The following is a 17,894-nucleotide window of genomic DNA, read 5'->3' on the forward strand; positions in this document are numbered from 1 at the left end:
GTCATGGAACCATCGATTTTAATAATTATTCAATGTAAATTATAATGCCTTGGGTAACGTACACTAGGGAAATGTGAGCCCATTCGACCGTAGGGATTAAGTTGAATTAAATATCACAAAAAATGAATGTATAAAATGATTTTTTAAACGAGCGAAAGACGAATACCGGTTAAAAATTGGATTTAAAAATAGAAAAATCTAGTGAAAGCATCTTAATCAGATTATAATGAAACTAAGTTTGATCATTAATCAAATTTGAAAAAAAAGTTGTTAATTAAGAGAAACAAGTTTCGTGAGATCGAAAGGGAAAGAAATACGTTGCAAAATATTTAATAGGTTTTGTTCGAAGATGGGATGCAGGGATATAACAAATATCTATTTATCTTAAATTATTTCACATTTATGTCAGAAACGTTGAAATTTTACAATTCAATGATTCGAACAATATTGAAACAATTGAAGCAATTGCTCATTTGAACAATTGAACAGTTTTTGATGACGTTGACAAATGAGGCGATTAAAATTTAAGTTTGTTTGAAAATTATTTTCGTAGTAACACTAAAAAGATTACGTATGATTGGTAAAACATTAGTCAACATTCTACGTACTATCATGACCTATCCGATAAATCGTTAATGTGTTTTTTTTACATCGATCCCAAAGGAATAAAACATATCAATTGAAACAAACAACAGAAGAAATTAAAACAACTGATGAAGCATGAGCGTTATTTGCAGGAATTCTATATAATTGCTTCATCAATTTTTATCATTCATAAATGCAACAATTCTTTAGTCTGTGGAAAATACTTCGCTCTTGGTAAAATATTGAAAATGAATGAAAATTCTATGAGACTGCGCGAATACGAAGTAAATTCCTGCTTCATATGCTTTATTTTTAGCCGCAAATAACGTTGAAGGTCAGAACATTTTTAACGGTCATTGCAGTCAGAATTTAAAGTTAAATAGAATAATTGCGTATAGAATAAAAATTCAAGATCAAAATTTAAATATTTATCAGATTGATAAAAAAATTTCAATCGAGATAAAATCAAGGCATTTATCATCACACACGGGAAGTTGTTGAAAAACGGAGTTGGAAAAAAAGTTAGGTTCAACACAGCGGCTGACAACACGGGGCAATAAATGTTAACAACAACACAGCTATGAACAAAAAGCAAGCAAATGAGAAAGATCAAATGAACTCTGAAGATTTGTAAATATTTGAATATTGTTCAAGGAAAATGAACTCACATCCCTGACACGAGTCTAATCCCTCGGTTAAAGTCTGGAACAATGAAAATGGAAAATATTGATGTACGTGACTAAATAAAATCATTTTTACCTGTTATACTAGACGATTTTGATTTAATTGAGAATGCCATGTCAATAAAATGGTAGCAATCAACTCGAGGCGCCGTCAAAGACAATAACAATCCCTCCATGAACGATTTATCCGATGTAATGAAATTGCCAAACATATTTGAAAAGGTGTGCATGTTTTTGGGTAACCGAATAATCAAACGACTCAAAAAATTGCAATATTCATCATGACAAAACACAGCGTTGATACGAATGAATTATTTGGCATAATATCAAGGTTTGTATTCAAGTTCTGAAACAGAGTTTTGATGAAAGGTCAGAGGACATTTCAATTTTTCTCATCGAAAAGAACACAAATTGTTTCAACGATTGCGATAATATATATTCCAAGTTAATCAGAAGTTACACACGGCCAATTGAAGGTTTCTAGATGAGTGAATAATGAGTGAAGGCCTACAGAGTTGGCCGTTAGCGCGGTCGACCGCCTATATTGCAGAGCCTATTTGGTCAAGAAAATGTTCGTCTTACTGTCCAAGAATTGTAAGACGCTTAGCAAAGTATGCGTTGGCTTCATAATAATGTTTTAATAGTCCTCTCGTGGTACGCAACCCAGGCATATTTTGATAGGTACTGGAGATCAGGACATTGCGATCGTAAAGTAGGCCTCGTAACTAGGGAAATGGGCGCACGAAACACTCGGAGAGACGGAGTCCTGTGATTGTCGAGGCGAGACTCGCAGTAAGGGATATCTATACTTCGAATAAAATGCACAAATTTTCGGACTGAATAAAGAACTTTTGACTGATGCCTTTGCAACGATCCAGCTTTAAGTTTCAACTCAATTCATCTACTATTTCAACTCTATATTTTATCGGTAATCGATTTCATTATTGATAAAAAATAGACGTTGCAAGGTTGAATACTTTTTTGTAAGTGACTTAGCTTCCATGGCCCTTTTCCGCGTCGATTTCATTGAAAAACATCACTAGGGTTGAAAAATGAAAATATGTTGTAAAATGAAATTATTTAGTACAAAGTTAGCATTTTGGGCCGTCAGTCTGTCCAGGATATGAACCAGAAAGAGCGTCTGGTTGGACAGTGCATTGATGGCGTCCACGCAGAGAATCTTTTGACAGAAACAAAAAAGCGAACGCAAAGGAGATTAAGAGCTCGGCAGCGGCATGACTGCTTTTACGAGGGCTGCGTGGCCCCATTAAAATGTTGTCGGCACACCACTGTAACGTAATTTTGGCTTGCGATTAGGCCGAGCAAAGACGGAAGAAACAAATGCCAAATAGGTTTAGACAATGCGATGGCTGGGAGCAGCGTTATCTCACACAAATACGAGAGCCCTCTCGTGGCTGCGAGCTTTTATGGCTCTACCACCATGAAGAGCGTACGGACCAGGAACAAGCTTTCAAACCGTCCACTGTAAAACTGTTTTCCGCTAAAACAATAAAAACATCTGCTTCTGCCTGGCAGGAACTGCATGTCTGATATAAATGGAAAAAACCTTAGTTTTAAATCTGGTGATGAGCGTTGCTAAAAAAAAATTTTGTGCACTAAGATTTTTGAATTTTGATCATAAATTGTACGTCATATATTTTTCGTGAGCACTCAACGATCAATATTTTAATCATTTACTTTGAATTTTTTAATTACTTTTAGGATTTGATGCCGTTATGTAATTCTCATCAAAGTTCTAAGCTGAAATCCATCTCCGAACTTTTCTTTTAATTATTATTTCCTCCTTGTTGCTGTAAAATATTTTCATGCACATCATTCCTCATTTATATTTTAACTCATAACAAGTTTCTCTCCTCGATATTTGTTCTGATAACGTCTAGTCGCTGCCGAGAGCGTTAATATTTGGTTCCCTCGCGTGAGGGCGTAGAGAAGGAGGGCGTCTAGAATGTGAACGCCTCCAGCGCCTATGTCAATGACAGCAGCTTCGATTTTGTCACGGACAGACGGAACTTTCTAATCAAAAATTATCTTTTGAATCTCGATTGAGATCGAGTCGTCGCTATTCCATTGCTTCTTCAGATCATACTCTTTCTTAAAACTTCTAAAAAGTTCTTATGCTCAGTCGAAATGAGAAGTGTTAAGTTAGCAGATTCTATCGCTTTTCTCAATTGAAAGGTCGCGGTGAAATGTTTGCCAATTGACACATGACTTTGATTAACTTACATAAGTTGATGTGGAACGGTTCTCATCTGTAAATTATGTTTGATGTTGATTTTGCTTAAAATGCCATCAAATATAAGGACTAAGATCGCTTAATTGCTTATATCGCAAATTTATCAAGAATTTAAATGCAACGAAAACGGTCATAAAATTCACCATTTATAAAGAGAGAAAACGTTTCCTAATCCAGCTCCATTATCTGTTCAAAAACCTAGAACACAAATACAGACAAATAGCAAACTAAAATTCACATTGAGGATAAAAAACCAAAATTGTCAAATGTTAACAAATAAAAATGAAGAAAACATGAACAGAAAAAAACTATCTATTTACAATATCGAGGGTATGGTAACTGCTCGCGGCATTTAAACTATGCTTCTGTTTTAAAATGTACAGGGATTTCAAGATTACCAGGTCAGTACTACCATGTGAATTTTTGTTTACTAATTGTTTGTACCTGTTTTCTATACTTTCGAACTTGCGATGGAGCTGGAATCCGGAACGCTTTCTCTCATTAGAAATGGTGAACATTTTCGGCTGTTTTCTTTGCTTTTAAATTCTAGACGTCATCAAAAATTTAGCTTTGGCCTATATACTCGTAGATGCAAATAAGTGTGGAAATGAATTAAAGAAATACCTGTAATTAAGTGATTTATAATATTTATTTAGATTAATTTGCAACTCAGGCGGCTGTATACGATGATTTTGCTATGTTGCATCATACGATTGAAAATATCAGATTTAAACGGATTTAAAATTTTCCGGTCTGTCACATCTTTCCGCCTCGTGAGCGATCTCAAATTTACCATCTAGTATATGCTCTAACTTTATCCAGATATATTTATACTGTTTTCAAATTATTCGTCTCTAAAAGTCTAGCAACTAGACTTACGGTCAGAAGAACAGAGATGAAACATAAAAAAAATAATTGACATGGGTTTCCGTAAAGGCGTATTAGTTTATAAAATGCTAAAGCGCACATGTACTAGATAAAACATGAAGATTATTAATGATTGGTTTCCATCAATATGTATTAGTATCCAGTTTAAAAAAAAGGTTATGTATGAAGACGAGACTCACCATCGCTTGTCTTGGGTGCAGGGGGCTTGCGGGTAGCCCAGTTGGTGCGAATGTTCCTGTTGCCGATCCACTGGCCATTCATGTTCGTAATCGCCGTTTCTGCGTCCTGAAACAAGAAGAATAAAGAATATTTTACGATGTTGAATTGCAGTGTTACAAATGCATACACTTGGGAATGCAGCGCCTTGTAAATGCGACGTATTGACGTATTGTGATGCTTCGAAAATGCGGCGCCCTAGGCCTGTGAAGTTAAGGGAATGCAGCGTACTGACAACGTATAGCATTAGCACTAGCATCAGCATGAGCACCATCACCAGCAGCACTATTAGCACTAACAACATCAGCAGCAGATCATGCTTCTTGCAGCAGCAACAGCTGCACCAGCACCACCATCAGCGGCAGCACCAACAGTACCATCACCAACAGCAGCAGCACAAGCAGCAACACCTCCATCAGCGGCAACACCAACGCAGTACCGTCAACAACAGCACCAGAGCAGCACCATCATCAACAGGAGCACCAGAGCTGCATCACTATCAACACAGTAGTATCATGCAATAGCCGCAGCACCAGTATCAACAGCGAGAAGCACCAGAGCAGCAGCAGCATCAACACAAGTAGTATCATGCAGTAGCAGCAGCACCATCAACACAAGTAGCATCATGCAGTAGCAGCAGCACCATCAACACAAGTAGCATCATGCAGTAGCAGCAGCACCATAAACACAAGTAGTATCATGCAGTAGTACCAGCAGTCCGTTGCGACCATATCAAGCAGCCAGGTTCGCGTGGAGCCGCGGGCTCGCCGTGCAGGGCAGCAGGCTATCTGATAAGCGCCACGATAAGCCCTTGTATTAAGGACAGCATAGGGACAATTAGTCGGCAACGAGCTCCTCAGGGGGGCACTTGGTCGGTCCGCCTGTTTGATCGATGGAACATTTCTGGCTTCGCTTGCATTACTCCGTTGCCGTGTTAATGCCGAACACAGAACGAAGAAATTAGGAAATTGCGGGTCACGGTCAGTCGTTAAGATAACGCGTTCAAATACGCACAGCGAAGGCAGAGAGACGTTTCGTCAGGTAATAGCTTCTAAAGACACAAGAAATGAAGTGTTAATGAAGGTATGGAATAAAGAAATGTTAGATGCTTGGGAATTACTGGACATCAGTTTGAGAATATTGTAGGGATTACGCAATGTTTATCAGCGTTAATAAGCTCATCTTTCGACCTCATTACTTTATCAGGAAGTCAGTGTAGCATGTCAAGCATAGAGATAATTATGAACGCAAGAGAATAATATATGTTATTAAACATTCCGGAAGTCCGGTCTGGCGTGCTGAGCGAGATAAAGCAATCATGCTTCCATGGTTTAAAAATTCACGACTAATGTGATCGTTAAAACATTTAAACTCAGTAAAAATGCTGAATGCAGATTGAAAATTTCTGATAGAACATCTAACAATTTCAACAGCACTAATAATACTGAATTATATTTCAGCCTAATCAAATTTTATCTGAGACTATAATTGGTAATGTAGCCTAAATTCTCAAAGTAATTTTTGACCTTGTTGAAAAAACTTTGACATACAACGAAACATTGAGCAGCTGCAATTTACCACTACCAATCTATACCAATATAGTGTATTGTATATGGTCACATAACATGGTTTGTTAAATCAATAATGATTCGTAGCGAGTTCATCAATAATAAATGCTACTTAATTGCAGACAACACTAGAACTTCTTGTTTAAATTGGGACGACGACTGCTACAAACTTGACGCACGCCTGTATTTTAGAAATTTAACATGCATGGACCTGGCGCGCTCCAACACGCAATAATACAAACAAAAAACTAAGGTGAATATGGAACGGCCAACCTTTGGCCTTAGTATAACCGCCGATCAAGCACGTATATTTAAGTCGTGCAAGATATGTGTGATGCTTTGCATATGGCACTTCCCAACCTATAAGTAAAAAGGAGATTGCTGGTCTGGTGAAAATTCAGTTTATATTTTATATATAATATCTATTAAATACTTAGATAGGATGAACCAATATAAATTTGTAGTGATTTCAAATTAAGTGATATTACTATCGAAATTTATTTAGAATTTTGTATTAAATAATATACGTTTAAAAATTTCTTTTTAAAGACAACACTTCCAAATAATCCAGTATCTCCAATCTTACAGATGTACAATGAATTTCTCATCTAATTTTCAAAAATTAAAAAAATTAACTTTTCAATTTTTCAATATATATAAATTTTTTAATAAATAATTTTTTTCAAAATTATTTATTCTGTTAATTGATTTATGCATTGCCTCCGACTTCACACAAGTGTGCAAAATTTCAGATCAATTAGACATGTAAAAGTGTGTCAAATATCAGTAATAAGATTTGTAGCTGACAAAATTATTTTTTCAATTTTTTTAATATTGGAAAACATTTTTTTTTAATTTTTAAAATCATTTATTTTGACATTTGATTAATGCATTGTCTCCGACTTTAAACAAGTATGCAAAATTTCAGATCGATAGGATAAGTAGAAGTGTGTTAAATTTCGATTACAAGATTTGTAGCAGACAGACAGACAGACAGACAGACAGACAAACAAGAACCAATATAAATTTGTAGTGATTTCAAATTAAGTGATATTACTATCGAGATTTATTTAGAATTTTGTATTAAAAAACGGATGCAGTTATTATACATGCAATTATTATATATTTAAGATAAATTAGATATGTTGTCGTGAAATAATTGATGGTAGCTCGTCAATAACCACAATAGGAGGATTATACCATCGCGACAGTAGATGTGTGCTCAAATTATACAGAAATACATAGTACGTAATTTAGACTTCGTATCGAAGACTAACTCTTGATTGTTTTCAGTAAGTGCAGGTGCTGCAGTATATAGTTCTCATGAAGTTATAGAAAATTTAGCTTTCTACCATGAATCAACATTTACAAGGCAGGAATTTTCAACAAACTGCAAAAGATACATGGAAGCATATTTTCTATCATTGAAAGTTCACTTGGCTTTAGTTCAATTTATGTTCGTTCCCATCGTCTTTAGAGTCAACACTTAGACTTGGGAATTCACTGCAAAAAAGACGAGAAACTTCGTGGTATTCGAAGTTAATAAAATATTCGATCCCTCTGCAACAAAAACATCAGAATTTGTTGAAAGGTCAAACTAACGTGAAAGCTCTCACACCGGCAAAAAATTATGTTTTTCTGAAACATTTCATTAGAATTTACATTCAAATTTACTTCAGTTATTTCTTACTCAGTTATTTTTTTTTTAATTCGAAGATATAAACTAGCAATAAAATTCAAACAAAGACCCATAGAAAATCGGATGCACTTGAACTCGGTGCCGAAAGAAACCACGGTAACATATTGCAGTAAAATTCACTGGATTTTATAAAGAGGAACACCAAGGTACAGTATTTAGAGGGGAAGGGCCACAGTTAAATGAGCTCTGACGTGGAAGCATCAAAAGTCCAATTTAAGCTGTCCAGGTAATAAAGGCTCTGACTGCTGCTGCTGCAGATGGACCAAGATGAATGCTTCGTCTTCATCATGAAGAGATGCACGAGGTGGAGGAGGGGGTGGAGGTCATCGTGGGACGGTTGCTTTGATCACAACTTGTACGTTTTTTTTTCAAAATCAGGCTTTATGGGTGAAATTGGTAGATAAAAGTTTTTAAACGTACATAAGATGGCCGTTTAGATTAATTACAGAAAGTCAATATTTTAAGACTTAAATTCCCGTAACTCTAGGCAGTGCGATTGAGAAAGTCACATTCTTTAATCGTTTATTTTAGCACAGAGTTGTCGTATTGAAGTTAATTCATTAAATGAATTATATTTATAACTAGTAGAAAATGATCTTTTACCCAAATTATCAATAATTATAAAGTTGAAGATGCGCGGATAGAGATAACATTTCTTCTCTGAAAAAGAGCCCTTTGATGAATAATTCGGGTTTCATTTAGTCTCTGTCGAATTAGGCTACAATGCTCGAGTCTCTCCATGGCGCTCTGCTCAAGGGGAGACCTGAATTTCTAAAGATTTAATGAAAAAATTCTTCGAGTAATTTAATGGTTGTACTTGCGAGACACGCGACTGTGGAGGGCTTGTGTTGTTTTAATAAGACAGGGACGCCTCGTCTCAAGTACGCACCCATGGAAACAATAAACGACCTAGCGTCTTCCAAAACATTAATATTAATTACAGAAGAATAAAAGGCGACGATCGCAAGGGTGTCAACACGAGAGGGAAGGGTTACGCAAACGGAAGGGAGAACTGAGATCTACGGCGGTGGTTTGACAGTACGGAGACCTTGGCGATGTTTCTGCGAGCTCAGAAAGAGTTCTTTTGATTATGCTTCGTCACTTCATGATGTGCTTCTTAATGCGATGAGAGATCAGCAGGGGAAAAGGGCATTGAGGAGAACTTTTCATGACAGTTTCTTGGTATTAAATATATGCAAATTATCTTGGCTGAGCGTTGGCACACATAGGCGCCACGCACAACTCGTTTAATATTTTAATACAAGGTAAGTATAAGTTATTTAAGTACAAGTTATATTATAGTATAGAATAAGTGTAGTATAAGTATAGTATAATTACAGTATAGTATAAGTTATATAGGATAGTTATACTTATAAGTTATTTTAATACAAGTTCGGATTGTACACATTTAGCTGCTTGTACAGGCCAGGGTATTGGGAGCCTGGTGAATTTACTGCTTTACTGCCGAAATTAACTGTGTTGAGTGTGACCAAGTGAGTTCTTTAATTGAAGCTATTAACGAAGAATTAATTGCTATCCTTATGAATACAATTCTACAATTTTAAGTACCTACGTAGCGAGGATGGATTCCAGCTAATACAGAAATCCTGCCATCTCTACAAGGACTTCAAAAGGATTATGAAAATTGGTATTCCGTTTTTTTATGCAGTGCATTATATCGGGTAAATTTTACATGAACACGCGCACATATGCATAATTGATTCACGCGATTAAGTAGTAGGTGAGATCGTTGATACTCTTGCATGCCTCAAATGAAGAGAAGAAGCATTTTAAATATGAGCCTTTATTTCAGTTCCAGCACGAGAAGCGGTATCATAAATACATGGTAAGTTGAATAATAAAAAAATTGTTTCAAACTTTTTCTTAGCCCCTTTGATGTTACTGCTCACTTGAAGTATATTTGACGAGTGATGTTGGTCAAGGAAGTTTGGACATTACCTCGTTATCAAATGGTTGAGAACATGGCATGTGCCACCCCGGAAGACAGTTTGTCACGCTATGTTCAAGACAATTACTTCAAAAATTAATGAACGGTTCAAACTTCCCTTGTGGTACTTTATATTTTGAAGCGTAATTACCTTCAGTCAGTTTTTTATGGCTTTAAGTCTCCGATAGCTGATTGACCTGAGAGTAAATTTTCCGATTAACAATGGAAGTTTTTCAATAAACGAACACAATGATTACTTCCGGTAAATTAGGAACATTTATACAAGCTTTAAATGCAGTAGCACTGAAATGAAAGATCGTTGTTGAAACATAGTTAATATATTTATATTCGTACGGAGCACAAGCTAATCACTAATACGTACGCTACACAAGCCATCACTAATAAGTACGCAATAATAGCAAAACAAAATTAAGTGTATGAAACTAGTCTAGCAATGGACTAAAGTTCTGGGAATAAATAAATGTAGAAATTATGAGTTAAGCGAGCAAACAGAACGTTTCTATGGCGTAGCAGAAGTACATGATATTGTCATAAATTATGAATAGATTTACAGGTATATCAGCAATTGTAAGGGCTGCGTATTTAGTGTAGCCCTAATATTTGAAATTATTCAGCAATAAATGTGCGGATTTCGGAGGTGCGTCTACGACATTGCAATAAGATTGTGAACTTGGGCACAAATGTATAAAGAAATGCGCGAGCTACGTACACGATATTGCTTTGAAATCATGAAACGATTTTCAGGAATATACTGCTGAGTGAAGAACTTCACAGGCGCCGAAATCTAAACAAACCTGAACACCACATTGGAAGAAATGTGCGGGACTTTGTCCAACTGGCAACGCATTTTTTTACAATTGTGAGAGTCTTCCTGACTCAATTTGGTCATGCAGAAGGACGTATTAATGCTCCTGCAGAAAATGTGTCGCTACTTGAATAAAATGAAGTTTCCAGCGCATTTTTTCATCTATGGAAAAAAATGCGCTATTGTGCTCGCCATGTCCGTCCGTCCATCCGTCTGTCCGTCTGTCTGTCCGTCCGTGACTTCACGTTTTCATCGACGAGAAAATGCGCTCTCTGTCACTCACTGCAGTGAGTACTGAGTTATATTTTTTTCAAGTGCGTACACGAACGAATACACGAAAACGAGGCAAGAAACGAATACGAACAAAGTCGCATGCGGCGATTGTTAGCCACAGGTTGCGTGCTGGTGATGTGAGGTACACGTCGACACTCTATCGCTGACCCTTGTCGCTAATTACTTCCTGAGATACCGACCCAGGCGTAGTTATAACAACCAACTGGCCGGTCATCCACACGCTTATTGATTATCTCGGGGCTGGTGCGGCTATCGTTAATCCAGTTCTGAAGTACAAGCACGCAGCTCTAGTGCCTTCTTAATGAGTCTAAATACACGGGGTAATTGTTCATAAACTTCATGTTTTATTCGCGAACTGGACTTGTTGCGCTAACTGCTAAATTTTAGTCACATCAGAACAGACAACCTGCATTGGATGGCAGACAGAACATAAAACATGCGCGGTGTTTCGTTTCCGGTTCGTTAAGGAGAACTCGGACGCTAATTACTAATCGTTACTTAGTGCCATGTGGTCAAGAAAAATGGGGACAGGGAGGAAGGTGTGAATGACAGGCTTGAAGAACATGCTGCCTGATTTTGCAACATATCGTCTAAACCTGTCGCATTATAGCGTTACATGTCATTAAAACATGACGCCTAACTGAGTGAAAAGAGTGAAACTTTTTTTGGATTCGTGATTCAGTTTAGCTGGGCAAGGAGGCGTATCAGTGCTACGTCCGCTCTCTGCTCATGCTATGGGTAAGGAAGTAAGTCAGAATTTGAACATTTGATTTATACATTTTTATGAGAAAAATGAGTGGTTATATTGTCAAATCAGTGAAATATTTTCTGAAAATAGAACTTTTACGCCCAGGTGCCGACTAATCTGGGTCAGAATGTGCATCGCAATTTGTGCAACAGAAGTGCATCGCAAGTTGGACAAAGCCTAAATTTTTCTGAGTGTAGAGGAAGATCGTGAGGCCGCGTAGCATGGCATGTCACGTGGCAATACAATTCTGCTGCGACAATGAACTACTTGATAAAATATCTCGTCTAGCTTGAGTGCACAATATAAGCTAAATAAAATTGAAGTGAATTGCAGGTGACTGCTGGCGATTCAGTATTAGGGTTTATGTGGTACGCGTACGTCAAGATTTCAGTGTAATTATTAACTAATAATTACTATATTAATTCAGTTAAAGAAATTAGTGTCCCAAAGTAGTAAACGCAGAAATTTGACATAGATGAATAACTACTACTTCAGCAGATAAATAATTAACCTTCACAATATTATAGCAATATAATTGTTGGCCATCGTACAAGCCAACTGAGAATTCAAGCAAGTCATTTTGAACCGAATATAAGGTATATACAGTATAATTACATATATATAAGGTATATCTTATCTCAATAAGAAAGTTCCAAACTAGAAGGAGATAAAGAGAATTGTATGAGGGTCCTTGAGGTCTCTTCAGTCGGAGATGAGGGTAAGAGGAAGATGGCAAGAAGAGGGAAAGGGCTGCCTTTATACGAAACTTTTTCCTTCGCCTATATTAACAAGAACTCTGAAACCGTCTTAAAATTTTCAATTTGTTCGTCATTTCCAGCAATTTACGAGTAAAAGAGCATATACAAAATATGAGTTTAATGGGAAGGTGTAACTTGTAAGTCACGATTTTGAAAAGGTTGATTTTAAAATGTTTGACATGTTTCTGACTACAAAGATTTGAAAAACCATGAATAATTATGATCTGAATCATGAAATAGTGTAAAATTAAGCTTTGAAAATCTAAAGAAGCAAATTAATGAAATTCAAATCCAATCACTACACAATTCACGTAAATGCAGTGGCAAGTTTCACTTACTTCGTGAAGTGCCACGTGTGATGTGGTATGAAAATAATTTGTTGTGGTATGAAATAATGAATAACTTAGTGAAGCGTTGTGGTATGAAAATAATTTGTTGTGGTATGAAATAATAAATAACTTAGTGAAGCGTTGCGGTATGAAAATAAACTTGTTGTGGTATGAAATTATAAATAATAACTTAGTGAAGCGTTGTGGTATGAAAATAACTTGTGGTATGAAATAATAAATAACTTAGTGAAGCGTTGCGGTATGAAAATAAACTTGTTGTGGTATGAAATAATAAATAATAACTTAAAAAGCGTTGTGGTATGAAAATAACTTGTTGTGGTATGAAATAATAAATAATAACTTAGTGAAGCGTTGTGGTATGAAAAAAAATGTTGTGGTATGAAATAATAAATAATAATTTAGTGAAGCGTTGTGGTATGAAAATAACGACCAAGTGAATACAGAAGAAAGGAACTTTTACCCCTGGTTGGGTGTCACACTTTCAATGCATACATTTGACAAATTCCTCAAATCTCGTTCTCAAGCATTCGAAGGAACTATTAAAACTTGACGTTCGTGTGATGGGAATTTAGATTAGAAAGTTTGAGAAGAAAGTCCCGTCGTGAGTGATGCAAGGCGGAGATCTTCCCGAGACTTACATGCCTTCGCATAGACTTGATATTCAGAGGCCTGAAAACCGCGTTTTTTTCAGAAAGAACACCAGAGATGCCGCACAAAACACGCTTTGTGATGAAACTTTCAGGAACTGGTGTCATGCATCTTGACTTAAATAATCTAATTGAATCTTCCACTGAGCATTTCGTCTTTATGAGGAAACTTTTGGTCGCGGGCGTGCTTTAAGGAATAAAAACGTCGCACAATGGCTTAATTAAAGTGTGTAAATGTAAATTGGATGGGGGGAGCTTGACTTGGCGGAACAGGAATTTTACAGATTATTATTTAGCGCGAGGAGGGTCTAACTTTCATGCCATACTTTTATCAGGCCTTGCATCGGGCGCGTTGCTCATGCTAATCACGCGCAGGCAGCGCTCTGCTTGTTCAAATATTACTGCGACTGCCTGGGTAGCGCCTCCGTCTAATTAGGAAAAACTTCATAGCTCTGCAGAGAGACAAAATATCATCCACCTGCATCGTAACTTGCAGCTTGCGCATCAATAATTTGAGCAAGAACACCGAACTTCCGAAGTAAGTTACTCAAAAGCTGTAATTCTGCTTCAAGGGTTCACGTAGCAATGCGACAACGCTGGAATATGAAGAGAAGTCCACTTTCAGAGCCGCAACAATATAAGTCGGCACAAGAACACAACACATGCTAATATTAAAGTTAGCAAATGGCTGTTTTTTCTCGGAATGAGACCACGGAGAGTCTTGAGCAAAGTTAATCCGGGCTGCTGGTCTCTCCAGGGAACCATTGGATGACGGTGTAAACCAGCAGCAGTGTAACCGCACCCTCGCAAACGGCCCAGAACCGAGTCTTGTACTGCCTACAAAAACTGAACAATTTCAACACTGGCATTCCCTGCGCCAAACTCAGATAATTGTAGACTTGTTACGAGCGTTGCGAGGCTCTTGGGCGGTCCTTCGCTGGTACGACAGCTCTAAATTCGACACATACACACTATGGCCTGGCTTATTACTCCGCCTCTACTTTAACTCTGCGACAGTTATGGTTCATACTTTGGGCCTTTTTATTGTTGCCCTTACTTATATGATGAAGTAGTCCCAGTTTGCTCGTGTTACGCTGCGTGTCTGTCATATGGAGCAGCAGATGCTTTCTTATATGGCATGATTTAAAAAAATTCTTCGCCCGCAAGGTTGGGTGGAGACGGCGCAGTGAGCTATTGCGGCGGCGAAATGCTGCTGTTGGCCGGCAGACAACGGCGCAAGATCGACGCAGACTGGCGCAAAATCGGCGCAGACTGGCGCAGAAGCTGCATCATTTAAGGACGATACATTTTACTCGTCACAATTCTCCGTCCCTGCTTGACTGGCACAATTATTATTTGTGAATTTTACCGGTTTTTCTGTAGTTGCGACAGGATATTTTCTTCAGGCTGCTTCTTAGAAAAGGTTTCAAAAATGACCCTGTTTTAAATGTGATTTTGCACCATGAAAATATTGAACTGCATGCTTGCAAGAGCGACATTATTGACGAGGTAATTGGTTGTATTTGAGTTCTTAATTTTATATCATGCATCTCACTAGATTTAATGTACTGTTTTCAAATTTGAATAAGTTAGTTTCGGCATCAAAAGTTTTATGGAGTTAACATGAAATGTTAATTGATGATAATAATATGATGATTATGCAGATACTTCGGACATATGAGGCGTAGAAATCGTCAATAAACTTATAAAATATTCCAGATACTTGTTCAATTATTATGTTTGTAGAATCGTCGGTGAAGAGGGTAATATAATTTCATTATTTGAAACATCGAAATTTTTTCAAATTCCTACTTAAAATAAACTGATCGGTAGCGGTTAAGCAGCGTCATACCTAAATAATGGAAATCTTGATTTCAAGTTAGTACGTAATTATCCTTCAATTATTTATGAATTTATCAGCATAAGCCCTCTAGAAAACAGAAAAAATGTGCACCAACGAGAGCCTTTCCAAAAATTAAATTTACAATGATTTCGAAAGAGTATTTGCACACAGCCAAATTTTTTTATGTCTTTACCAATATTATGACAGATTCAAGGAATAAAAAGAACGATAAAAGCTTGGGCAGCAATAATTGCAAGCGGAAATAACATAAATTGTAAACATTTGAGTCGTAAACAGGTTCGTGTCATCGGCCAATTATTTAATTTGTGTTCGATTGAAAATAATATTGTTGACGAGCTACTATGTATAGGGCTTATTTGGTACGCGCGTATGTCAAAATTTTAGTGTAATTATTAATTAATAATTACTATTTTAATTCAGTTAGAGAATTAGTGTCCCAAGGCTCGAAGTGTCAATTCAATTAGTTTTCTAATTAGTTTCTAGTTAGTTTCTAATTAGTTCTAATTCTAATTTCTAAATTCAATTAGTGTCTTAATTTGGCTCGAAGGCATCGCGTATCATTTTAGAAATAAATTTCCATTCGCGCATACTTATTTTGCTTTTGGGGCTTCGTTGGCGTGAAAAATAGAGAACGTTTGAATTCTCCATCCTTTTAACACACAGCTAATTATGACATAAGGAAATTTAAAGGAAAATTAAAAATGTATTATGAAAAGCGCTCAAATATTCCCAGCTCGACGAAGAGTGGAGAAGAAAACTACTGCTAAGCTAAATTATTACAACCGTTCCATATTTTCGTATTCAGATTGAGGTTAATAGTCAACAGCTATATAGGGAAAAAATGATTAATGTTATATCTTGTAATTAGATACGAAGGTATAGCATTATATATTTCATGATGCTCATGCTCAGAGATTATGTATAACTTAAGTATTTTCTTGAATAAATAATGAATTTTTAAGTGCATGAAATGAAGGAAATGTTACAAAGTTTTTGTATAATAGCAAGGTTAGAGGACGCCAAGTGTCAATACGGCAGATCTGAAGCCAGAGCGCAGGGTGTATATATACAGGGTGTATAGCGCAATGTGTATATATACACACCCTGCTGGCTTCAGAGCAGAGGATACACGGGCTTCAGAATAGAGGCAGGGACCAAAGATTACAGCCTTCAGACTTGAAGCAGAGCACAAAGTTGAGGTGCCCAGAGCTGAAGCAGAGCACAAAGTTGAGGTGCCCATAGCTGAAGCAGAGCACGAAGTTGAGGTGCCTACAGCTGAAGCAGAGCACAAAGTTGAGGTGCCCAGAGCTGAAGCAGAGCACAAAGTTGAGGTGCCCATAGCTGAAGCAGAGCACGAAGTTGAGGTGCCTACAGCTGAAGCAGAGCACAAAGTTGAGGTGCCCAGAGCTGAAGCAGAGCACAAAGTTTAGGTGCCCACAGCTAAAGCAGAGCACAAAGTTTAGGTGCCCAGAGCTGAAGCAGAGCACAAAGTTGAGGTGCCCACAGCTGAAGCAGAGCACAAAGTTTAGGCGCCCAGAGCTGAAGCAGAGCACAAAGTTTAGGTGCCAAGAGCTGAGGCAGAGCACAAAGTTTAGGTGCACAGAGCTGAAGTAGAGCACAGAGCACAAAGTTTAGGCGTCCAGAGCTGAAGAGAGCACAAAGCGTACTACTCCAGAGCTGACATGAACACAATATGTTCATGCTCAGAGCACATATATGCTCTGTGCTCGCAGATCTTTCTAGGTGCAGAGTCCGACAATGCAATTTAGTTGGCTAGAAATATTGGCGTGTCAATTTGGTGAGATGAATTGGGGGGAAACGAGTGAGGCTGGTAGAGTGACTAGCAACATTTGGCAGTCTCATTTTCCAGAATATTAATTCGAAACAATTTTCATTCTTATTCTCTAAAATACTATTTTTATGTCACTTTGTAAAGAGTATTCATGTGTATGATTTTCCGGTATCATTATATCGAATATTCATTCATGCTATTCTATAATGAAATTCTCGTTAATTTTATAGTGTACGTGGTCTTGATAGTGAAGTGAGGTACCGGCAACTGACAGACATAAATTACTGCTTATAACGTGGATTTAGAGAGTATCGCAAAATCCTAGGTACAAAAAAGATGCAAAATTATCTCGGATATTTCACCACTAATTTTACAGTCAACAAGATTTTATTTCAGTGGTAATTTAGCTCCATCGTCGCTGAGGAGCAAACAAAAATAGATCACTTTTGACTTTTGACTTTATACATGTTCGTAATTTACGAAATAATGAATTCAAGTAGAAGAAAAATCTCGTGCAAACTTTTGATAATAACAAGAATATGTTGCCACATGAAATTAGATTATCGAACAAACACGTCTCATTTTATATCTGAACTACAAGAAAAAAAGTCAATAGCCACATTATTTATAGAAATAATTAAGAAAATTTATGGTAAATAAAAGGATGTCATAAACCAAAAGTATTTCCGACCCCATCCAGTTTCGTTGACGCCCTCGTGACGCAAACAAAATGCCTGTTTTTATTTTAGAAACAAATTTTTATAATTTTTATAT

At 37.0% G+C, this 17,894-nt stretch overlaps 1 protein-coding gene across 1 annotated transcript in view; it reads right to left on the bottom strand.

The window, feature by feature from the left end:
• Positions 1 to 17,894, bottom strand: part of LOC108680576 (cytotoxic granule associated RNA binding protein TIA1) — a 444,699-nt gene that overhangs the window by 12,494 nt on the left and 414,311 nt on the right. The window contains exon 8 of the mRNA XM_018169449.2: positions 4,590 to 4,695. Within this exon, the coding sequence (XP_018024938.2) occupies positions 4,590 to 4,695 (106 nt within the window). The remainder of the gene's footprint in view (positions 1 to 4,589; positions 4,696 to 17,894) is intronic.

This window comes from Hyalella azteca, unplaced genomic scaffold (genome assembly GCF_000764305.2).
Source record: "Hyalella azteca isolate HAZT.00-mixed unplaced genomic scaffold, Hazt_2.0.2 contig12164, whole genome shotgun sequence".
NCBI classification, from domain to species: Eukaryota; Metazoa; Arthropoda; class Malacostraca; order Amphipoda; family Hyalellidae; genus Hyalella; species Hyalella azteca.